We start from the raw sequence: 25,181 nt of genomic DNA, 5'->3' as shown, positions 1-25,181 counted from the left end.
CCATAGTAAAAAAAGTTAAATATTAAAAATATATAGTTTTACTATTTTAATGCCATTTTTTAGGGGAACAAACCGATACGAAATGAAAAAATGTGGTAACACATAATTAATTGTTCACCTATTCAATATACCATTGATTAATAGTTTGAATTTTCAAATAAAGAAACTTTTTTTTTTGGGCATTCAAATAAAGAAACTTTGTCATTATTTTTGGTTTTTTTTTTTATTCTTTTGATCTGAGACAAAGGTTATTTTTGGTTATTTAATCGTATTACTGTTTGTAATCAAAATTTTCCGTTTTTAAAAGAATCAACCTTTAAATAATAATATTTTCTCAAAAAAAAAAACCTTTAAATAATACTAAAAAATAAATAAATAAAAGGCAAAGCTTACCTTTTCCAATTTGCATGCATATAATACAATAATAATAATCAAGCCCTACCCCAAACCATCCGAAGTCAGTACCCTAAATAGGTTTCAAAACAGAATCTGTTGAGATCTGACCCTTCTTTCTTTCTCAATCCTCCCATTCATTACTCCTTTCTTCCTCCCCACACAGAAACAAACCGAGAAAATGAGGGATCCTGTAAGCACAGAAAAAACAGCTTCATCATCCATAATATTATTATTTTTATTTTTATTTTTAAATTAAAAAAAAAACCCAACAGATAATAATAATAATAACACCCCCAATCGCCACGGCCACGGCACCGGAAACGCTATGAAATCTTTGCTCATAATTTGATTTGAATTATTTGATTATATATATTTTTTATATATATATACATAACACAATGAGCCTGAACCCTCCTACGACAACAACAACGACCACCACTTCTTCAAACTCGTCGTTAACCTCATCGTCGTCGTCGTCCAAAGGAAACGGCAACGGCCAAGCTTGCGCGGCCTGTAAATACCAGCGTAGGAAGTGCGCCCCTGACTGCATATTGGCCCCTTACTTCCCTCACGACAGCCACAGGCAATTCCTCAACGCCCACAAGCTCTTCGGAGTCAGCAACATCACCAAAATCATCAAGCAACTCGACTCACCCGCCGCCAGAGAACAAGCCATGCGCACCATCATATTCCAGTCCGACGCACGCGCCGCCCACCCTGTTGGTGGCTGCTACCATATCATCCAAGAACTCCTGCGCAAGATTGAAGCTACCAAAGCTGAACTCGACCTCGTTAATCAAGATCTCGCCGTCTACCGTGCTGCCGCCGCGGCCGCTGCAGTGCCACCACAACCTCAGGGTGTCTCTTCTCATCATCATGTGGATGATCATCATTTGGCAATGTATAACAATGACAATTCCATCTCTAACATGCACCATGATCATCATCATCATCTTCATCATCAGTTCCTTCATTCGCACGTTATTGGTGTGGATGGATCAGATCAATTGCAGGCGTCCCAGTATGATCTTGTCCAGGATGATGTTAGTTCCTGGGTTGTACAAGATTCTGGCATTGATGTGAAGCCATCTGTAGGAGGATGCGGTGTTGATGATCATGATGATCAAGATCTTCATGTCAAACCCCTCCTTGAAATTCCATCTGATGAGAAGATTATTAATGGGATACCTGCTAATTTTGAGCCTCATCATCACCATCATCACCAACGGTTGGTAGTTTCTTCTCTTCACATGTTATTAGTCTTATATAGACGAATGAGTAATTTTATTTTTATTTTATTTTTTGAAAATTGCAGAGTTGATGAAGCCATGTTGATGAGGACGGTGGAGGATGATAATGTGGGGTTGAAGGAAGAGGATGAGAATGATCAATACTCAATCCAACAAAATGATAATGGTGGTGATGGAAATGATCTAAGAGATGCAGCTACTCTGTTTACCCTTAAAAATTGTACCACTTAGAGAGGGAGGAATAAGAACACTGTTATAGCTCTCGTTCTATTACTTTCTTTTTCTTTGCTTTTGTTTCCTTTTCTTTCTCCTTTTTGTTTTTCAATTATTTAGACTTAGAAAAACATAAGAATATAAGTTTAAATATATATATATATATATATCCTAGCAATATATTGTAGCAAACTTCTTTCTCTTGACAAAATTTTGAAGCTTTATTTTCTGTCATTTTGTAGTCTCCAATTGTCTTCGTTTTAAATATATGTATTTATATATGCATGGTGGTAATGAATTTCTCCTTGCAAATGACAAACCTATCAATCATTTATGTATGAAATGTAGGAAATTATACACATATATTCAATGATAGTATGATAGTATCTTTCATAAATGATCTCTTTGTAAACAGCTGGGTCCATTCCATATTTTGAGAACAATAAAGTACAAATGAATAACATGTTAGTTTGTACAGATGACAAAAATTAGCATTCCAAAACTTAGATTCCTCAGGCATTGATAACTCTTTTAAAAGGGAAAGAAGTTGGTACTTCCTAGCCTCTCACTGCACCTCAACAATCACATTCATTTCAACACCAACAAGATTTTGGATATTAATGCTTCCATTGGGTATATATCCCTCACTTTCCATATGAAACGCCAAGTCACGAAGGAGTCCATATACTAACTTCGAATTTACTTGCCCTGCATTCCCTGCTGAGAACATATAAACCTTCTTCTTCACCTCAATCCAACTTTGCCCAGGAATTTTCTTCAAACCCTTTGTCTTCGCTGAGATCCTCACTTTAGCAGATTCCTCCCATTTCCCACTTGCAGCATAAATATTTGACAGCAGCATGTAGCTCCCTGTCGATTCCAAGTTGATCTGATGGAAAATGTGGTCTGCAGTTTCCTCTGTGATGGATATGTTCTTGTACATTCTACAAGAGTTCAAAAGAGCACTCCAGACACAAGCATTTGGTTTCATTGGCATGTTTTTAATAATGTTGCTTGCTTCTTGAAGTAGCCCAGCGCGGCCAAGAAGATCCACCATGCAAGAATAGTGCTCCATCTGGGGTTCTATTCCATAAACTCCACTCATCTGATTGAAAAGAGAACGGCCCTCGTTGATGAGCCCTGCGTGACTACAAGCAGAAAGGATAGACACAAAGGTGACATTATCTGGCTTGAATCCGGATTTAATCATCTGATCAAAAATGCTCAGAGCCTTCTGACCAATCCCTTGAATTCCATAACCGGTGATCATGGAATTCCATGAAATCAAGTCCTTTGTATCTAAATTCTCAAATATTAGCTGCCCTTCTTTGAAATTTCCACATTTTGTGTACATGTTGATCAATCCGTTTCCTACCAGAATGTTATCATCCATCATAGCTCTAATAACATTGCCATGAATTTCCCTTCCAAGATTTAGAGCAGCTAACTCAGCGCAGACAGATAAAATGCTACAGACTGTCACACTATTGGCCCTTACTGTCGTTAGCTGCATTCTCCGAAAGAGTTCCAGAGATTCTTCTCCTCGCCCCTTAGCAGCAAAACCACCAATAACAGCGCTCCAACTTATGATATTAGGCCTCACCAGAGGATAACCATTTGATTTCTCCAACTGAATAAAAATTTCAAAAGCTTCATCACATAACCCAGATTCAGCATAAGACGATATCAAAGCATTCCGACTCACTATGTTCTTGGTTTTCATCTCCAAAAATGACTTTTGTGCATGTTCGACATCTCCGCATTTCCCATACAAACAAATTAAGGCATTTTTGGCAAACAAGTAGTCTTCAAAACCACCTTTTATGACATAACCATGGATCATCTTCCCCGTGTTAACCGCAGCCAAATCAGCACATACAGATAACACTACAGCAAGAGTTTCAGCAGTTGCCCCAAGTCCCTTCGACCTCATCAGACCAAACAACTCTATGGTTTCTTCATGTTTCCCACATCGAGCATGACTCGACAACAATGATGTCCAAGTAATAGAATTCGGCTCGAAACCTTCCAACTCCATCCTGCGAAACATCTTAATAGCACCATCATAGTCACGGTTAAAGGCATAACCCGAAATCATATAGTTCCAAGAAACATAGCTTCTAATAGCCATGCCATCAAACATATGAGATGCATTTTTCATTTGGCCGAGCTTCCCATACATTCCCAGCAACTCATTCACCACATGAAGATGATTATTAAAACCCATCAGCAACACACGACAATGAATTCTCTTGCACAAAAACAGGTCACCAATAAACGCGCAAGCCCTAATAACCAAAGGAAAAGTAAAACCATCAGCCCAAACTCCAAACTTGAGCATTTTGTCATACAGTTCAAGTGCTTCGATAAATAACCCATTACTGACATTAGCTCTCACGATTGAATTCCACAAAAGCATGTTTGAGCTACTGGTCTCAACTGGGCAGTTGTCAAAAACTTTCCGGGAATCCTTAACGAGTCCCAAACGGGAATAGACCGAGACAAGCCGAGCGGCCAAGAACCCGGACCAGTGCCCGCCAGTGAGAACCACTTTAGCATGAACTTGTTTGCATTGTTGGGTTGTAATGCATCGTCCGAGAATGTAATCAAAGAATTCAATAAGTTCATTATGAGTGCCATTATAAGGTGGTTGTAGTTGGAGATAGCTCTGAATATTATGGTGGGCAACGGAGAACGAACGAGAAAAAAATGTCAGGAAACGGAAATGGGACTGAGAAAAAGATGAAGAGGTTGACGAGAAACGTTGAGAAGAGGATTTTAGCATGAAGATGATTAATTTGAAAAGGAAAAGAAGAAGAAGATAGAAGAGTACCTCTGTGACTCTGTAGGCGAGGCAAGTGAGTGAGAGAAGCCGCGGAGGAAGAATCTGAATAGGAAGGAGAAAGGAAGGAGAGCATTTAGATAGCGTCCGGTCTTGGGTGGGTCTCAGTCGAAGCTACTGCTACTCCATTGAAGACCCAAGGTCGGTGTTCGTGAGAGTGAGGGCCGGTGGGAGAGGGAGAGAGAGAACGATGAATGAGAGTAGAAGGAGAGGAAAATGGGAAGGGGTATTTTTTTGAATTGTTTTCAGTATACTTTTATGTTGAGTTTAGTTGCACGTAATCGGAAGATATACAATCGGAATTACTAAAATTAAGATTACTGAATCAGAGTAGAGGAAGTTGTTTCGTCAATTTGTATAGGAATTAGAATCACCACTTTACTTTGTAATAGTCGCTGTTTGGTAAAACTTAAAAAAATAGCTTTTTATTTAATTAATTAGAAATTTAAAAATTAAACATAAAATGTATTATTCTTTGGGTTTGTTTGGTATTGTTTTCAGTTTTTTGTTTTCAAAATTGTGTTATCAGAATTAAGAACAAAAAATTGTTTTTGTAGTTTTCAAAAAATAAGAGTTGTTTGGTTAATATTTTTTAAAAACAATTTTTTAGTTTTATTTTTTTTAAAATTTTAAATAAAAAATTAACAAATATATTTACAAAGCAAAAAATATTTTAAAAATTTGTAATAAATAATGAGATAAAATAATTTGAAAAAAAAATTATGAAAAATAAGAAGTGAGAAAATAAAGAGAGAAAATTTGAAGAAATAAAAAATGAGAGAGAATGTGATGAGAAAGAAAGTGGAGAGAGAGAAGTAGGTAGAGAGAAAGTGATTAGAGAGGAAATAGGGAGAGAGAAAAAATGATGAGAGAGAAAATGATATGAGAGAAAGTGAAGAGAGAGAAACTAACGACAGAGAAAATGATGTGATACATTAATTATTTTTTGTTTTTAAAAACAAAAAAACAAAAATAGTTGTCAAACATATTTTCATTTTTTTAAAAATAAAGAAACAAAAATAAAATTTTATTTCTTTTTTTGTGTTTAAAAAATTCAAAAACAAAAATTTTACCAAACACAACCAATAAATAAGTTACAAAAATAAATAACTTTCATAAGTTAAATTTTTTTATATAAATATTATAATTAAATATATTTTTAACTTACGGTATTAATTTATTTTTTGAATAATTTTTAAATATAATATATAATTAAAATAAATTAATAATTTTAAATAAACAATTGACAAATATTTGATTAATATATTTGTATTATTTTTTATTGAATCAAATAAAAAATATTAAATATTAAAATGATTAATTTAATAGATTATATATGCTCTTTTATTTAAAAAATGATATATTATCTTAACAAAAATATTTAAAATATTTTAAAAAATAATATGTATATATATTTTATTTAATTTTAATTAAATAAAAACAAAAATTATATTTTATAATTTGAATAAAAATGAGAATGACAATCTCATTGGTTATCTCATTTTTTAATCTCAAATTGATATGGGTCCCACATATTTTATTTTCATTCCTAATAAAAATTAAAGAAATAAAAAAGGGTGACGAAAGTGTTTCTCATCATCATTCCTTAATCCCATCAATAAACACACCATTACAATATTATTTTTTAACTTTAGCATATTTTATCAAGGGTTTATACTGTTTTAGACCCTGTGTTTTGCCTCATCATTTGTTTGGATCCGTTGATTTAACAAATTATTTTTTGGACCCTGTGTTTTGTAAAATGGTTCAAATAGGCCCCTAAACTTGATTTTGATGAACAAAAAGTTGAATATTACAACACTGTTCTTAGGTAAAATGAGTGTATTTTTATTCTGAATTGTTAGTTTGATGAATTATTTGTGATTTTAGTTCAAAAAACTTTGATCAAAGTCGGGTTTAGGGATCTATTTGAACTATTTTAGAAAATACAGGGCCCAAAAAGTAATTTTTTAAAATACAGGATCCAAACAGGTATTGAGCCAAAACACATGGTCTAAAAATGCATAAACCATTTTATCAATAAAGTGTTAGGAAAAGATGGGCTTATTAGTAGAGTCCGCTTTTAAAAGATGACGGTTCAGCGCCCTGTGCTGGAAGATGTTAAATTTGGCTAAAAACAATGAGTAAGGCTTAATTTTTAGGCAAATCAACAAACTTATTTAATATTAAAAATAGAAAACTTTTAATTAATATAAAAGACATTAATTAAAAACAAAAATGTAATATTTATTATATGTCAAATTTATCTCATATTAGACCATCTTCAATGAAAAATACAATAAGAATGTTAAATTTAGCACAAAAAATTAATAAATGACATATTTAACACCACTTTTACAATAGTGCTCTAATGCACACTAAATGATGTAAAAAGTCTACACTTAATGCTAATAATACATAAAATAACAAAAAAAAAAATAATAATAATAAGCAATAGCAAAAAAGTAAATAAAAAAATTAACATTTAATGTCAATAATAAATAAGATATCAAAAAATATAATAAAATGATAAGTAATAGAGAAGTTTTAACAATGCATCATAAATTTGCATCTCTCTATTGTATTTTGTGTTAAACTTGGTATAAATTTTAATATGTGCTAAATTTGGCACACCTTTTACAACATCTATTACGCCCAAATTTTAAGGATTAATAAATGAGCTTCGAAATGTAAAGCTTCAAGCTCGAAAGAAAGAATCTTCTCCGACGCATATGAGTGTTATGCGAGCCTTAGTTGCAAGCTCAAAGGTATTGGTCTCAGAATATTGAGTTCGATGAAACCACCAATTGAGGAGGAAGCTGACCGAAATAACAAGCTCGAATATATGTCGATCTCGAAAGCACGTTAATCGTGCATTCAAGATCAGCAACGCGTTTTGCGCATGACAGTTGTTAGGAAATCCCCTTAGGGATTCGTTGTTATGAGATATTAAATCTCAATTATCATGACATATTATGTAATTAATGTATATGTTTGCATTTATTTCAAATAATTGATTATAACTTTACTGAATCAGTGGAAGATATTATTCACCTGACTAGGCCTATAAATAGATTTTTCATTTGTGGTCACGCACAAATTTATACTTAGAATATTCTGTTGAATTGTTCTGAGAAAAATTTGAGAGAATATTACGAATCAATAATATTGACTCGTGGACTAGGCAGATTTAAACTGCTAAACCACGTAAAAATTTTACTGTTCTATTCTTCTTTTCTGAAATTCAGTTTAGTGTTCTTTAAATCTAAGTTAACGAAAAACGGCATTGACAACATCATTCATTGAATTTTTTAAGATGTGCTAAAATATAACAATGCAATATTTTTATAGTACTACACTAGAGATGCCTAGCACGAGGAACCAGAGCATCAAAAGAACGGAGCTAAGAGGATATGTTTCCTATCACTCAAATATATTTGAAATATTTGGGGTTTTCATTTTTTTATTTCATCTCCAACAAGTTGAATGTGATTTCTCTTTTCTGTGTTTATTATTAATTTCAGAGTCGGCCCTCGATATAGGCGGGCAGGACTGTGTCTAGGGCCTCAAATAAAAAGGCTCCAATTTTTAAATTTATCATTTTTTATACAAAATTGTTTTATAAGTTTACAAAAATATCATTTTACATATAAATATTGTAAAAATACTAAAAATTTCCTCCCTGATTAATTTCATAGTTGATTTATATGATCTGAATGAGAACTTTCTTTGGGCATAATTTTTTCTTGTGGTCGTATTTGTATCCGGGGATTTTAGTATAGGTAGTGGTATATAAATTGGAAGTTTGGTTTTTGAATGTGCTTTTTTCAAGGTTAGTCCGTGAATCATGATGAGAATCTCGTATGAATTATATAACATTGTATGATTTAGATTTGATTGATTCTATATCATCTACTGTTTTTCCAACAAGTTCCTAAATTTTTCTTTACGTTAATCATATTTGTGTGCACTTAGTATATACGTCCTTAGTTTTCATTCACGTGATAATTTAGGATGACTTTTGTCCTAAATGGTAGAGGGGAGAAGAGATGGATTTTGTTTTTAGGGTTTTGGGGAAGAAATTTCACAAAACGAAAAAAACAAGATTTATTTGTTTTCTATTTGACAACATAAAGTCCAAATATCGATTTGGATTTGGTTTTCAAAATCTAGCTACCAATCAATTATTTTCATAAGCCCCACAAATTTTCAATTTTCTAATTCATAAAGCTGCATCGAAATTCTATATCAATAAGCCCCTAAGTTTTGCATCAAAACTGACCCTATAGCTTTGAAGGCACAAAAATGAAATTGACACGGAAACCAGCAATTGATTCAGGGAAAATTGAGTAATTTACTTGAGTTTGTCATTTTTATTTATATTGAACTTTAAATTGTTTTGTTGCCTCAAAATGTCTTTTGTCCATTCAAAGTGTTGTTTTGTCATAAGAACAAATTAGGTCGCTCAATCCATTTGTGATCAGATCATTTCAGGCTCTCTGCTGCAACAGAAACTTTCAATGAATCTATTACATTTCATATGAATCCTTAATCGTACACTTAAAGAATTACATTATGTGTTACACTTATATGGATCTTCCATGTGCTCTGGAAATTAATCTCAGCTTTCAACCTTTTTTCTCAAAAAAAGCTCTAGGGCATTGCAACAGAGCAAGACATGGTGAGGACTTTCAATAGTCCATATCACCCATGTCCGGCATACGGCTTGGAGGTTTCTTCTGATCTGTGCTTTCCACTACAGCTGCCTCAGTTGTTGTCAAAAGCAATGAGACACTGTCAAAAACAAGTGAACAGATTTTGGTTAGAAATAACAGGATTTTTCCAACAAGGCGCAGCACAGGTTATGTTCCAAGTCCAACGAAACAAGAAACAAAAAAAAGAGTATTCCACCTAGCAGCATCTGACAATGCTGTTCTCACAACTTTGAGAGGATCTATAATGCCAGCTTTTACCATGTCCACATAGTCACCTACTTAGTCAAAATCATACTTGTTAGTGTTATTGAAAACTAACCTTAAATATGTGAGGGGGAAATCTTGAAAATTGTTTTAGCTTTGGTTTCTGAATAATTGAAAGAACAAACCTTTCGCAGCATCGTAACCAAGATTAGGATCATTTTGTTCCAATAATTTTCCGAGAATCAATGCACCATCAAAACCAGCGTTTTGAACTATCGTGAATGTGGGTGCCTGCAGCAAGTAAACCAAAATCTACTATCAGGGATATTGAGCCACGGCTAAAACCCCACACAAGATGCTAATAAATCCACTCAAACAAAACCTTGAGAGCACTCTGGATTATTTGCACGCCTCTTTTCTGGTCTTCATTTTGAGTCTGAAGATTTTCTAAAGCTTTGGATGCGTATAACAGAGCAACACCACCACCTTATACAAACAATGAAAATACAATATGATTAGTTGGAGGATATAGAAATACTTAAACCAATAGGTGGAAATAATGAAATAAACAACTAACCTGGGACAATACCCTCTTCCACAGCGGCCCGTGTAGCATTTAGGGCATCTGTTACCCTGTCTTTCCTTTCCCCAACCTCTGCCTCACTTGCCCCTCCAACCTTTAAAAATTATGCTGTTAAAAAGAGCTTAAGAAATACAAAACATGAGAGAGAATTTACAAAGTTAAAATACCTTAAACACTGCTACACCCCCAGATAGCTTTGCTAGACGCTCCTGTGATTTCTCCTTGTCAAACAAGGCAGTACTCTTCTCCATTGCAGTTCTTAGCTGGATCATCAGGACAAATTTAAAAAATAGTTTTGTGAAAATAAAAAATTGAAAAAACATCAATAAATCATTAAATATAAACCCTACTATCGACACACCTCCTCACATCTTTCTTCTATCAGCTTCTTATGCCCACCTCCATGTAGAATGATTGTGTCATCAAGAGAGACAGTCACCTGTTGTAATTTTATATTACCATTTGCCAAAATAATACACAAATAGGCAGGGCATTTACAAAAATACAAACCTTCTTTGCAGTACCAAGCATTTCAAGTTGGACTTTATCAAGAGTTAGACCACGATCTTCACTGATAACCTATATATAAAAAGCATAAGTCGACAAGAACACATGCATGTGACACTCAACTCCGAAATTTGATAGCTTTTTACCTCTCCACCGGTGAGGATGGCAAGATCGTCTAAATTCGCTTTTCTGTTATCCCCAAAACCAGGAGCTTTAATAGCACAAACCTAAAATATAAGGGTTCCCCAAGTTAAAGTACAAAATTCTCACGCCACATGCACCAATTAGAGAGAAAGAAAGAGACCTATGTACAGTGAAAAACTTACACAGATAGAGAAGTGCATGTGCATATTTACATGCATCAAGCACAAGGATGCATATATTGCATGTTAGCATATACATATATCCATTGCAAACAAAATCTTCAGAAGAACACAAACACCAACAAGAAATTAATCTGTTTATATCTATCAAATACCTTCTCTACACAAGATACTTGAAATGTACAGTATATGAGGACTGGAGCATTAAAAGGGAGAAAAAAATCCCTCCTATGTATCACAAAATGTGTACAAGTACATACTAGCACTACGTTTATTAGACAAAGTATTTGAAGGACACATATACTCTGAAATTTTCCTGAAATGGTTTCAACATAATTGACCCTGTTGAAGACCGGGTGAAATTTAATTATCACTAGATAAAAAATAAAAAAGTAATCCACTCAAATTATTTTAATCAATAAACATATACCATCCAAGGAACCAGCTATTCTAACAAAAAATTTGAAGCATGGCCAAATGCTCACCTTAAGCCCAGCATGATGCTTGTTGAGTATAAGCATGGATAGTGCATCACTTTCAATGTCCTCGGCCACAACAAGAAGTGGTCTGTTTTTCTGTTTAAAATGAAATGACAAAATAAACAAGGAATGTTCAACCACCAAATCACATATACAATTACCAAACTGGAGCACAAAAGGCCAATTACCTTTACTGTTTGCTCCAAAATTCTCACGAGAAAATTCATGTCTGAAATTTTCTTCTCATGAATGAGGATAAATGGATTATCAAGTTCCTGCCAGTATGATGGTATTGGAAATTACAGTGCATCAGAGCAACAAAAATATTTTTAAGTATAAAATAATAAGAGATGTAACTTCCCAAACAAAAATATATTGACAGGCTATTGAAAGAAAAAAAAACATAAAACAATATTTAAAAATAAAAAACAAAGAGTTGGCTTGATGGTACTTGGCCCATATATTTGGCCGATAATACAAGGACAGTATAAACTGCAAATTGGGAGGGAAAACATGGCTAGGCACACGGTCCCAAGCTTGACCCTGTACAGTGTCAAATTCTTGGGACCATTGGGGCAGACTCTTGTTCGAGTCGCCAAGGCCCATGAAATTAGTCAAGGTGCCTGCAAGCTGGCCTGGACACCCACGTTTAAAAAAAGATGGGAGGGAAAACATTCAAAATAACAATATCACATGCTGACCAAAATACAAGACCACACATGAAAGAAGTACACAACCTGCATTAGTAAATAAGTTGGGATGGTTGCACTTAATGTTAAGTTATGAGAAGGGAAAAAGGAAAAGTAAAATGAACTATAGTAAGGGGTAGGCACAGGAACAAGTTCACAATACTTCAAATTCATATAGCAAATTCTTAGCGCTGACCTTGTTATAGACTCAGTCATAGTGTATACATCAAAATGACTAATTGACTTGTGTCAAACAGAAACTATTTGCAAACAATATAATATCTAAACTTACACATTTCTGAGTCTTCTGATCAGTGACAAAGTAAGGAGAAATATAACCTCTGGCTAGCTTCATTCCTTCCACCACTTCTAACTCATTGTCTAAGGTATTACCATCCTATCAATATTCCAATCACACAAAATTAAACACTTGCTGAGTTGGCCAAATATATAACTTGGGAAGGAAAAGACGAAAAGATACTCACAGCGACAGTAATGACACCTTCCTTTCCAACTTTCTCCATTGCTTTGGCTATCAATTCTCCAATCTCACGTTCACCATTTGCAGAAATAGTGGCAACCTATATTGTATGTACACTATTCATTTAATTCTGATCATTACAAAAACACTCATGATTAAAGAGAACTTAAAGAGACAGCACAACATTCATAGATGTAACCCGGCAGTACAATCTTGTCAACACTTCATCTAAAAACTATTTGCTATTTCAAGACATAAATAAATAAACTCTCGGCAGGTTTACAAAAATTTATTGCTCCTATTTTAAATTAGTGCAAAATGCTCCCCCTAATTTACATTTTTATACACAAGTAAATTCCATGAAATTATGTAAAGTCAAACCCAATGTTTCACCTGAGTAATTTCTTCTGGTGTACTTATCATCAATGCCCTGCTTTTCAGATCTGCAATAACAGCATCAACAGCCATATTGATACCAGCGCGCAAATCCATCACATTTGTCCCTGCAGCTATCGACTTGCAACCTTCTGTCAGTATTGCTTGGGTAAGAACAGTAGCACAAGTGGTACCTGCAAAGAAATATAAACACCTTTTCCTGAATCTTTCCATATGAATATCTTCTTAAAAGTAGGGAAAGGAATAAAAACAAGTTTGTGCCTTGAATTTCATGGACAGAAATCTCATTATTAAATACGTCCAGAAAACAAAGTTTCGAAAGGATGATTACCATCGCCCGCAACATTATTGGTAGCTCTGGCAACCTGCTTTACAAGATCTGCACCTATATTCTTATACTTATCCTTAAAATTGATGCTTTTGGCAACGGTAACGCCATCCTTTGTAATCTTAGGTGCCCCCTGATTTTTCTCAATAATCACATGACGACCCTGATATACATCAAACAATCAAACATAATAAAAAGACAAGAAAAAACATTTTTGGAATCAACTTTCTTATTATAAAAAGTATTAAGTAGTATTCAGGAATTGGTGTTGTGGATATTTAACATGAACATAGAAATATTTTCCCATTGTCTCTGCCTAACTATGCAACAAACATACAATGCCTCCCACCACCCCACAAGCTTTAAAAAATATATATAAAAAAAAAATTGTATATATTAATTATCAAGGAAGCCCTTAGTTCCACCGAAATAAGTCAAAGATATCCAAAATTTGATCAAAAACAAAACAAAACAAAAATTTTAAGCGTGTAATTGTAATACCTTAGGTCCCATTGTAACTTTCACGGCCTCAGCCACCTCAGAGACACCTCCCAGCATTGCTGCACGAGCCCCAACCCCAAAATTGATATCTTTGGCCACATAATTTCTGTTGCATGTAACTCTGCTATATATCTTTACAAACCAATGAAAAATAACAATTAGTGATTAGTCCATATCCATTATATATATAATTAAATGAATGAAAAAATAAGGGCTCCTATGTCCCAACAAGGTACCGGATTTAACAATCTTTCTAAAATGCCCAAATGGCCCGGTATGTAATACGAATAGAAGAAATGGAAAAAACCAAAGTTTCCTCATAATAAAGCTCTAGGACCTTAGTGAAGCTAATTTTCGTTCCATTTTGATACAAATATAACAAATGTATAAACCCCGAAATTCGACGCTGTAACTTGGTTCTAAGGAAAAACCAAGTTGGAGCAAGTGTTTACCAGCTTCTTATAGTTAGAGGAATTAATGGATGCGGCCAATTTTGAAGCTATTCGATACATGAGCGCACTGGTTAGTCGCTGTCGGAGATGGTGTGAGCGATCAAGACTGTAGAGAGAGAGAGATAGCTTTTGTTTTCTGGGTTTAGTGGTTTCCTTGCACGTAATAGAAGTAGGAGTTCAGTAGGGTTTAAGGCTCAAAGATCAGCTGTTCTACTCTTTTGGGCCACTAGCGAACCATATTTGGGCTTTAGATTTTCACTTTGTTTTTAGTTTTCAAAAATAGCTTATATTCATTTTTGGGATAACTTGAAAAATACCTAGTTTTATGATTAGTTAACTAAAAATAGCTACTAATAACATTTAGTTGAATATTGCCCACTTTTTTAAGTACATTTCTCATATTACCCTTAAAACACTACTAAAAATTCAATGTAAAAATCACAATCTTTGCCTCTGTCGTGTCATTTACTTCCCCATTTAAATAAGTTGTAGTGGAGAGAAGACGATATGTGTGTGAGGAGAAGAAGTTGTGAAATAGAAGGGGTATAATGGGTAGAGTCAGTAATATTTTGGGTATTAATCTAAGAGTTTTAAAAAGTGGGTAAAAATTAAAAATGTTAACTTAAATTGGGTACTAGGTGTAATTTTCACTTCATTTTTATATCAACTTTACGGTTTCATATTTCTTTTGAAATATACTTTTATTTTAAAAATGAGAATTTACTCATTTGGTAACCTATGTTTTCAATAATACTTATATGGTACCCTGTATTTTGAAAATATAGATATTTGGTATCCTAATTGATAAAATTTTGTCAATATAACCAAACTGTCAGCAGTTATATATAATTTGTAGTTCGTATGATTGAGAGTAATTTAATTAAATTGGTAAAATTTTAATAATTAAATTTAAGTTTAGGGTACCAAATATGTACAATTTTAAAATACAGGGTACCAAATATGTACGATTTTAAAATGTAAGGTACCAAATATGTACGATTTCAAAAAATAGAGTATCAAATGATCATTATTTATAAATACAGGGTACTAAGATGATACTTTACAAAAACACAGAGTACCAAATGTTTACCCACCATTTAAAAATTAATACACCGAGAAAATATGGAACATATATTGAGTAAATACAATCAAAATATCTTTGAAAACATATATAATGTTATGGGATTGTTGTATTTTGTTATAAAATTTATTTTATTTTAATTTTGCAAAGGTTTGTATTTTTTTTGTATTAAATATAGACAAGTGACATTTCAAAATAATATGTATTCAAATATTTTTACTTCAAAATCTAACATAATTTTTTAAAAATATATACCGCATCCCAAGTTTTTTTATTTAAAAAAAAAAAACAAAACTTGCCCTGTTCTCTAAAAAATTTACAAAAACATATATATTATTCTGAGATTATTTTTACATAAATTTAGAAATATGATTTCAAAACCTCAACCAGTCTTCTTTCGATTAGTGACTTAATAATTATCTCAATTCACACTTATTACTTAATAAAAAAAAATCCAAAAAAATAAAAATCAGCAACTAATTGATTTTGTATCTTTTTTCTAACAATATCTCGTGATAGGAACTAGGATCACATGCCACAGAAAATAGCTCTCCGCCATAGCTACATCGTCCTAGGCTACCACTTCAACTTCTACTCTCACCAAAAAAATGATAGTATTGTAAAAAAAAAATTAAAAATTAAAAGATAAATTATATGTTGGTATAAAATATATTTTGAGAGAAATTGTAGTATGTTGTTTAGAGCAGTCACAATGGCTCTTATAAAATCAACAAATCTTCAAATTTTTAAAGAAATGGTCAAAAAAATGTGCTATGTATAAATTATTTACCAATGCTACTGAACCAAACTATATTTATAATATACTGTTCATACTATATTTATAATATACTATTCATACTTTAAATTATTTTTTTATTAATTTGCTCATCATTACTCTCTCTCTCTCTCTTCAATCTACATTTCTAGTTTTCTTTTTTATTTAAATGCCTTTCTTTCTTTAATTATTTTATATTAAGTGAAACTAGCAACAAGTCAAAAGTTATTTATGCTTAATTTATTTAAATTGTAATTATTAATTTTTCTTTTCACAATACCTTTAATTAAGGACTCATAGTTAGGTAAATATTTGAAATGAATAAAAAGTTTAATATTTAAATATTGTTAGAAAAATATATTTTATTTATATATTTAGATTAGTTAAAAAGAGAGTATAATTATATTTGTCATTATATATATAAATATTGTAAATATTAAAATATATATAAATATTATTAAAAGTGAGAGAAAATATTTAAAATGAATAAAAATATAATATTTAAATAATATAAAGAAAAAAATAGAAAAGTTGATATATGATATAATATAAAAATTAAAAGTAAAATAGAACAAAATAGTATTTTGGTGATGTATTTTAAAAAATAGAGTAAAATACGAGTTGAGATTGCTCTTATAAGGTTTTTTTTTTTCTTTCAGTTTGTATTTTATTGTGAAATACATACACTACTACCTATTTTAGTGAGTTATAAAACCCTTCTTTTTTAATATAATTTTTCTAGTGATAAGATTCATTACTTAAATTAAATGGACTAGTGCAATTAACCAAATAGTACATTGGTGTTAAAGCTTTTAAAAGCTAAGCCTCTGCCACCTACACCCATAAATCTTTAATGTTGTAAATTGTAATAAGGCAATTATCAAATTTATTATTATGTTGAATTTACTCTCACATTGCACCTAGTTTAATTGTGCGTTTCAAATTTGGATAAACCAACTTAAAAGCACATTACTCTGTGTCTATGGTAATTAATTGTTTTTGAGACAAATTTCAATGTACACTTAATTATAAACAGTGCAAATTTGTGCTTTAGTTAAATATCATATTTAACCTTCTCTTTTAATTATTATTTTTTAATAATAGTCCCGTATTTTATAAAATATAAAAACTGTAACAAATTAAAGATAAATAAAACTTATAAATGTACTAAAAAAATTAATTTAATTTATAAATTTATGAGTATTGTATGATAAATTTTAATTGTTATATTATTAATTTTTTTTAAAAATTAAAAGATAAATTTTTATAATTCACAATAAATAGATTACAAAATTACATTTTGTTGATGCGGTTCTTCGCCAACAGATAATTATACGAATAAACAGGATGGATTAGTGCTAATTAGTGAACTGTAATGTGAAAATAACTTAATTATAGACTAGATAAATTAATAACATGGGAAGGTGATCACCCCTTTCTTTTTAGGTAGTTCGAATGTTAAAATCTCTCTAGTCCACCAGTCGATATTATTGATATCTCTTGGTTAATCCTTACAGATTACTTCTTTACAAAAAATATGTCAACCCCTTGCAATGCCCAAGGTCTTGGTATTTATAAGAGGAGGATACTTAGGTTGGCAAATGGGTCATCCCGTGACCTCCTTACCCTTCACGTCATCTCTGTGACATTGATGATTAATTCTTAAAACCTGACAGTGAAGTGTGGTCTAATCAATAGGTAAGAAGGGATAATGGGCCGCATGGCCCAAACCAAGCGTGGGATGTCTGAATACGCACGTTTATACTGCGTGTCCGAGAATTCAGGAATGGAATAGACATGTGATGTCTGATATATGCACGGTTACATTATGTGGTTGTCTTTACAAGGATTCGGGTGTCAGATCTATGCCTCATCCCGAGCTTGATGTAGCACCAGCTCGTGATATCCATACTACTGACTTGCTGCCTTCGAGTAAACTGCTAACTCTCTGATCAGCTCGGGCTATACAGATGGAAACCCGTAACAACAGTTCCGGGTGGACGATTTACACATGGCGGATCGAATTAGGCAATTTTCCAGTTCGCCAATAGCTCGCGGATATTTAGGGCGTACACATTTTTTGTTATTATCAAATTTTAAAGTTGGGACCTAAATAGAAAAGAATATATGGTTAGGAATTTTGGCCACAACATCCTAATTTTTTAACCCAAAAAATAAGACAAATAATAAAAATTGAAAATGACTAAAAATGCTAACTTTTTATGAGATTAAGAATTTAAATGTAAAAAAATTAAGATTAAGGAACTAAGTATAAACAATAACTTAGGTCAAAATTTTGGCTACATTTAAACCTAATTATAATAAATTTTAATCAAATATTAGAGTTAGTTCCCTTAGAAAAAAGTCATACCCTTCGGCAATATTATATATTTGGCACAAACATAAATGTAAAGAAACACACTTGCCACGATATTTGATTTTGCCAATAATGCTATGTTTAATCCTTTCAAAGAAAAAGGTTATACTATGTTTAATGCTATAACGAGTTTCTCTCTCCATCAGCCAATTAAAATTACAAAATTAAAAGTTGATATTTATTAAGATAAAAGTCAACTGATCAAATAAAGAACAAAATTGAAAATGGTCTATCTAGTGCCAAATTTTGGCTTAGGTGCATATATTATAGAGTATTAGAGTATTGTTATTTATTATTTTAAGTTGTTCAACAATACATGAGGTGATATTCTATGCTTAATTAGTGATATCTCATAAATAGACTCTGATGTTGAATTGCACTAATAACCATACGATAAAATTTTATAGTATTGGCACCAATAATACTCCATACCAATTCTCCATGCTAAACTAGTACTAATTAAAGCACTTGTAATTTTGATATATATTTTTAATTTTAGATGGTGGCATTAAAAGGATAATAGTAAAAAAGGTGTATGGTAGGGTGTAGAATCATCACGGCTATTTATTGATTTTCTTCTAAATATATTTCGTTGATGTTTCCATATTTATTGAAAATTTTAATATCCCAATCAAAATAAACAAAAATGAAAGATTTATCAAGTCGTTTTTTAAATTTTAAACATGGTGACATCAATGTAAAATATATGAAGGAAGCAAAATTGGAGTTTAATTTCGTATCAGGCAATTAAAAAACTTTTATATATATATAAAAAAAAAAGAAGGAATATGATGTGACAGTTAATAATAGAATAGAATTTGTTCACATGCAGCATACATAAATATTTACTGACTACCCAACTGCTAATGAAATCATAATCATATACTTTATTAATTGTTATGCACATTTTGGATGTAACTTTTTTATTAGCCCAAAGTGAAAATAAATGTTCCTCATGTTTTTTTATTGAGAAATTAGTAAAAATATAATTTTTTTTTAGTAATTTTGTACTCGAGTCTATAATAATTTTTTTTGTAAAATTATATCTAAATAAAATTTATTCAGTTATTTAAATTTTTTGATTAATTATTTTAAATTTTCGATTAATTATCTAAATTATAATGATCATTTTACAAAACATTATTAAAACTAAGCTAAAAGCAAACTAACTTTAAAAAGTAAGCCTCGTCCTCCACCATAGCAAGAAAAACTATAACCAAAATCATTTTTATCTATAGTTAACTTGGAATTACGTGTATCTAAAGCCCTTTTACTAAAATTAATGTTGTTGAATGTAAACCTAAAACAATAGTATGATCAACCAAGAAGTATCTACGTTAAATTACCATTTTTATTTAAGCATCTTCTTCCCTACAGGAATAATAATAATAATATATTTTAGAAAAGAAAATAAAATTGAAATGGGTCCATAGTTAAAAGTTCAAACACATCTGCAATAATTGAAGCCCACCACAAACCCCCACCGACAGTTGGATAAACTCAATGCACAAAATTCAACAGTCATACATAAATATGCGTATGAATTATAACTATAATCTTCTTTATTAAAAGAAAAATTCCGACGTTTGTGACAACCACTAAAGGACCATCCTAAGCCATTTTTTTATTGTGTGTCGATCACTCACAATATAAAAAGGGCTCCACCATCTTGGCACGATTATTTATTGTAACCATTCAATCTATAATTTAATCTACCATATATGACCTTCCACAACTCTCAAGCACCATCTTCTTTTGGACTTATTTTCTACATATATCTCACAAATTAATTTACTTTTATATTGACTCAAAAAGTTTGAGAGTCAAGATTAGCTGTAAAATTTACATGTTAAAAATATTCTATATTGTTGTTTTTTCTTAAGAAATATAATGTTCTTACATTATAATAAATTCTACGAGGAAAACTGAGGGACAATCACTATCAAACGAGAATTCTAAAATTAAACCTGAGAAATTAAAATCATAATAATCACAAAATTATATACATAAAATTTTAAAAAAAAATATGAACTATTTCATACAATAGATCACCAATTTCTCTTCATTACTATACAAAAAACATATATTAAATCACAAAACAAAAGTATAACAAAATTAATCACATTAATCTAGGAAAAAAGCAATAACTTGCAAATGAAATTAAAAGAAAAAAAAAACAAAAGCACACCTTTTTTTTTTTGCCAAATAAATCTCATAAAATCCCTGTTTTCAGCTTAAAAGGTCCATTTCCAGATCTTAATTCTAACATCAACCTTACACTTAGCCTTGGCAGTTGACGCCGTCGCCGCCTTTTTCCCCGTCGGAAGAGTAACCCTGATTCCGTCGCAAGAAACCCTAACCCCAATTTTCGGTGACTTCAACGCTCCAACCTTGGCCTTCACTTTAGTATCCAACCTCACCTTCAATGGCAGACCACTCTTGCTCTTCATGTTCGTCCTCAAATCGCTCGCCGCCGCGGTGTCAATCGCTCTGCGGTTGCTCACAATCGAAGTCTTCAGCAAGGTCGTATTCCTCTTACCATGGACGAACGACGGTATTACGGCGTCGCTGATATCGACGTCGCCGGAGTAAATCGAGATGGAGATAGGGTCGTAGGTGTAGACAAGCTTCTTGTTAGGATTGCGAGCAGTGACACTGAGGTCGAATTTGGAGTTGAGCTGAGAATTAGTAGAGGTGAGATTGAGGTACGACAGTTTAAGTGATGTGACGGAGAAGGAAGGGCGTTGGGGACGGTACATAACGTAGAAGACGACGCCGGCGACTCCGGCGATGAAGAGGATGACAAGGATGGCGACAGTGAGCCATAGGCAGCAAGAGCAGCAACGGCTACGGCGACGGTGGCGGGGTTGGGGGCGGTAGGCCGGGCGGGCATTACTGTAAAGTTGGGCCTTGGTCGCCGGAAACGCAGGGTTAGCAGCGCCGTTCCCGGCGGCTGGTTTAGCCGAGGGATAAACTCGGTCCGTCATAGCGAGAGAGAGAAAATAAAAAGAAAGTTGTTGGTAGAGAGTAGTATTGGAAGTAAATTGAGATGAACTTATAAAAATAAAAGAGAAAAAAAACTAAAATAGAGGATATAAGGAAAGTTTGGTGTTTGGGTAGTGAGAAAGTGATGGAAATTGAGAGAGAAAAAGTTGGAGAGGAACGAAGGGTATAACTTTGAAAGGGGGGAAGCGAAGGAGGAAGGTGGGGTGGCATATGGCAATATAGGAAGAGAGCGACAGCAACACTATAACTAAACTTTTTTTTTTATTATTTTTAAGAAAATAATGTTGAGAAAAACAGAAATAAATAATAATTTTTAATAATTATAGCACACCTCTGCTTCGGGCGCGTGATTTGCACATTTTTACATGTTTTTCTTTTTCTTTTTTGTTTTTCTTGTTTAAAGAAGATAATAGTAGTACTGCTGTCGTCAGCAACTTTTTTTTACGCAAGTGCATGTTCCATTGTTCCTTCATAGCATAGTGATCCGTACTATTTAGTCAAGCAGCTATTATTATTATTAAATAACAAAATGAAATGAAAATAATTCTACAGCTTAAAATTTTAAAATTTCTTATAAACAAAATATACCAATTTGGTTGCCTCACTTTAAACAAAATAAAATATTTACCTTTAAAATTAATCTTGAATTTTTAAATTCAATCCAAAATAATATTTTATTTTTCTTTGTCTTACTGAGTTTTTTTAAATCTAAATAATTAAAATCTAATTTTAATTTTTTATTATTATTATAGAGGCTTAAATCTACAATTATTGAGGTGATTGACTACAAGCACCGATAACCGATAAAAGTAATAAAAAAGATTGTGAAAGTTTTAGGATATCTAGATGGTGCTGGCCAAAAGAACTCTGACAATCAAGCAAGTAAGCAATTCAAATGTAATAAAATAAAAGTATAAATAAAAAATCATATATCTCAGTCGTTAAGTGACAATGAATGACAGATTTAAGTGATTGTTCTTGATTATGAGATTGAATCACATAAATAGGTCATTGAAGGGATTAAAGAATGAATCAGAGAAATACATAAAGTTTGGTATTTGTAGGCTTCTAGTGTGTTGTTACCTAGCCTAGGACGAGGCGTACATAATGAGTTTCGCCCTATTTCGAAAGAGGACCACTTCTTCTGGGTATCGAAGGCTCGGGAGGTAAGATCCATGTGTTCAGTTTGACATGGTCTTCTTGCTACATTGTTTTAGAAAGTAGTTGGGTTACTTTTAGCAACTATAATTGGGATGTGGAAATGGTCAAGGCTTTTGGTCTTTGGCAAAGTGTTGTCCCATGTTGTTCGTATGCTTACCGTTGTAAATGGTCCAATATGGCATTTTGGGTCATCAAAGGATCCCATATACGTGGATCCTGTCTTGTTGAGTCTAATACAGTTTTGGGCAACTACAATAATAATTCTAAAAATATTTTATATATATTAAAATTTTAGCAAATATCTAAGGCATTTCTAAACAACCATTCACCAATTATGATTTTGCATCGTTTTATCTTTTTAAAATCAAAATTTTCTTGCACCATCATTTTTATATCGTTTTGCATTGATTTTATTATGCAAAGTCAAGTTTATACTCCAAAATCATTTTTATATCAATTTTGACGGAGCAATCGATTTGCATCAATTTTATACTCTAAAATTAAGTTTTTGTGGAACCATCAAATTTTCCCTCCAAAATCAAGTTCTTATAGAACTATAGATTTGCATACTTTTTTTTTCTAAAATCAAATTTGCTTGCACCATCGATTTTGTATCAAAATTGTTCAAAAAATCTGCAAGTTTTCGATTTCTAATAATAGAAAAAAGCGAACAAACCTAAAATATCATGCACAAAAGTGTTGGAAACATATAGATTAGTAAGATTTTTGTGAGTTAATTTCTTTTTAAAAAAAAAGTTAATTGTGATGTATGTAGTCGGTGTTGTGTGTGGGACTCCAACGACAACCCGAGCAACAGTGGGAGAGAGAGGAAGAACTTAGGGAGGGAGATTGAGAGTGTTGACGTCGTTTCTCGTCAACTTAAATCCGAAGAGCACTAAACAAAGATATAAGAAATAAAAAAATAACATAAGGATTTTTACGTGATTCTGCAGTTAAAATTTGTCTAATCCACAAGTCAATGTTATTTATTCGTGATACTATCTCAAAGCTTTATCAAAGCAATTCAAGAGAGTATTCTCAATACAATTTTGTGTGTGTCTACAAACGAAATTCCCCAAGCTATTTATAGACATGGTTGACAGAATATATTCCTCTTATTTCGGGAAGTTACAATTCAAATTTGAAATAAATATAAATAAATGCATTAATTACATAATATCCCATGATAATTGGAATTTAATATAAGATAATAACAAATCCCTAAGGAATAAGAATTTCCTAACAATTGTCACGTGCAAAACACGTTGTTGATCTCAAAGGCAAGGTTTACGCTATTTTGAGATCGACCAACACTTCGAGCTTGTTAGTTTGGTCAACTTTCTCCTTAGCTAGTGATTCCACCGAGCTCATCCTTCAGAGACCAACATCTTCGAATTTTCAACAAAGGCTCGAATTACACTCATATGCATCGGAGAAAGTCCATCATTTCGAGCTTTGACACTTAAGATTGAGCCTTCTGAACTTGTGCTCGACCGTCAATAAGGATCAGTAAAAAATCATGCTGATTTATACAAGTGTACAACCACGGCTTATTATTTTCGAGTTTATATTTCGAGACTCATTTATGATGGTGTCGAAATTTGGATGTAAGAGATAGTTCAGAAATAGTGTGTTTTGAATATGAGTGACGATTTTGTTTGAAATTAGTTTTAGAGCATATTTTTGTAATTTTAAAGTATGAGGACATATTTTTTGAAATAAAGAGTACTAAGAATAGAAGCTCAAATTTTCCTTCATATTTAACTCGTTAGTAGAATCATAAAATTTAGTTCTTAAATGTAAAATGTGAACAAATGATTCTTCCTTTCTTTAAAAAAATAAAATTGTGAACAAATGAAAAATAAAAGTACGTCATTAATTATGCATAGTGTTTTAATTTGATGACTCTTAATGATCTAGTAAATATGGTCATAATTTTTTTATTTAATGTATAGTCACTGAAAAATTCAAAATTGATTGCAAGTTGTTAAGTTTGTGTTGTAAGATAGAAATATGGCAAATTGTTAACGTGAATATTTTAATAAAGAGTTTAATGCGTATTATTATATATTATTATTAAGAGAATGGGAAGTAGTGGGTTAAATAGAGGAAAAGCAATAGATGAGATTAAATTAGATTAGAGTGAGAGTGAGAGAAACGCGTGCAAACGAGGTTGGAATAGTGCTTTCATAACCAAACACAGATGTCTCCACCTCACCAGAATTGGGCCGACTCTCTCTCCTCGTTGGGCCCATATATGTTGTCCACGTGTGATTGTGATTTCACACACCATTACACCTGTAACCCTCCCACTCCATAGCTGGGTTCCACGTGGGCAACACAACAATCAACAGCCCTCTCTCTCACAAGCTTAAGCTTTGAAGAAGATTAAGCAAAATTATGGGTTTCATTAACTTCAGTT

The 25,181-nt window shown here is 32.3% G+C and overlaps 4 protein-coding genes across 5 annotated transcripts; 1 reads left to right on the top strand and 3 right to left on the bottom strand.

Moving 5' to 3' along the window:
• Nucleotides 1–212: 212 nt before the first annotated feature.
• Nucleotides 213–1,877, top strand: LOC133794971 (LOB domain-containing protein 22-like). The gene is made up of 2 exons (XM_062232422.1): nucleotides 213–1,624; nucleotides 1,712–1,877. Exons 1-2 carry the CDS (start codon nucleotides 795–797, stop codon nucleotides 1,875–1,877), a joined length of 996 nt encoding a protein of 331 aa, XP_062088406.1. The 5' UTR covers nucleotides 213–794.
• A 343-nt stretch (nucleotides 1,878–2,220) lies between these two features.
• Nucleotides 2,221–4,964, bottom strand: LOC133794473 (putative pentatricopeptide repeat-containing protein At1g17630). Its single transcript, XM_062231708.1, has one exon. It carries the CDS (start codon nucleotides 4,642–4,644, stop codon nucleotides 2,425–2,427), a length of 2,220 nt encoding a protein of 739 aa, XP_062087692.1. The 5' UTR covers nucleotides 4,645–4,964; the 3' UTR covers nucleotides 2,221–2,424.
• A 4,240-nt stretch (nucleotides 4,965–9,204) lies between these two features.
• Nucleotides 9,205–14,523, bottom strand: LOC133794472 (chaperonin CPN60-like 2, mitochondrial). 2 transcript variants are annotated; one of them, XM_062231706.1, is made up of 17 exons: nucleotides 14,360–14,523; nucleotides 13,908–14,039; nucleotides 13,410–13,569; nucleotides 13,076–13,251; nucleotides 12,687–12,782; nucleotides 12,494–12,598; nucleotides 11,701–11,787; nucleotides 11,519–11,608; nucleotides 10,857–10,937; nucleotides 10,714–10,782; nucleotides 10,565–10,642; nucleotides 10,371–10,466; nucleotides 10,198–10,297; nucleotides 10,003–10,106; nucleotides 9,806–9,911; nucleotides 9,613–9,691; nucleotides 9,205–9,495 (listed from the first exon to the last, which is right to left on the bottom strand). In XM_062231706.1, exons 1-17 carry the CDS (start codon nucleotides 14,417–14,419, stop codon nucleotides 9,393–9,395), a joined length of 1,722 nt encoding a protein of 573 aa, XP_062087690.1. In that variant the 5' UTR covers nucleotides 14,420–14,523; the 3' UTR covers nucleotides 9,205–9,392. The 2 variants fall into 2 exon arrangements, with proteins under 2 accessions (XP_062087690.1, XP_062087691.1); XM_062231707.1 differs by lacking the exon at nucleotides 14,360–14,523 and adding an exon at nucleotides 14,144–14,348.
• Nucleotides 14,524–20,604: 6,081 nt separating this feature from the next.
• LOC133794471 (NDR1/HIN1-like protein 13) lies at nucleotides 20,605–21,803 on the bottom strand. The gene has a single exon (XM_062231705.1). It carries the CDS (start codon nucleotides 21,577–21,579, stop codon nucleotides 20,827–20,829), a length of 753 nt encoding a protein of 250 aa, XP_062087689.1. The 5' UTR covers nucleotides 21,580–21,803; the 3' UTR covers nucleotides 20,605–20,826.
• Nucleotides 21,804–25,181: the final 3,378 nt, after the last annotated feature.

The sequence above is a fragment of the Humulus lupulus genome, chromosome 8, assembly GCF_963169125.1.
Source record: "Humulus lupulus chromosome 8, drHumLupu1.1, whole genome shotgun sequence".
NCBI classification, from domain to species: Eukaryota; Viridiplantae; Streptophyta; class Magnoliopsida; order Rosales; family Cannabaceae; genus Humulus; species Humulus lupulus.
Note: the sequence above shows the minus strand (reverse complement) of the source record. Positions and strands in the feature narration are given on the sequence as shown.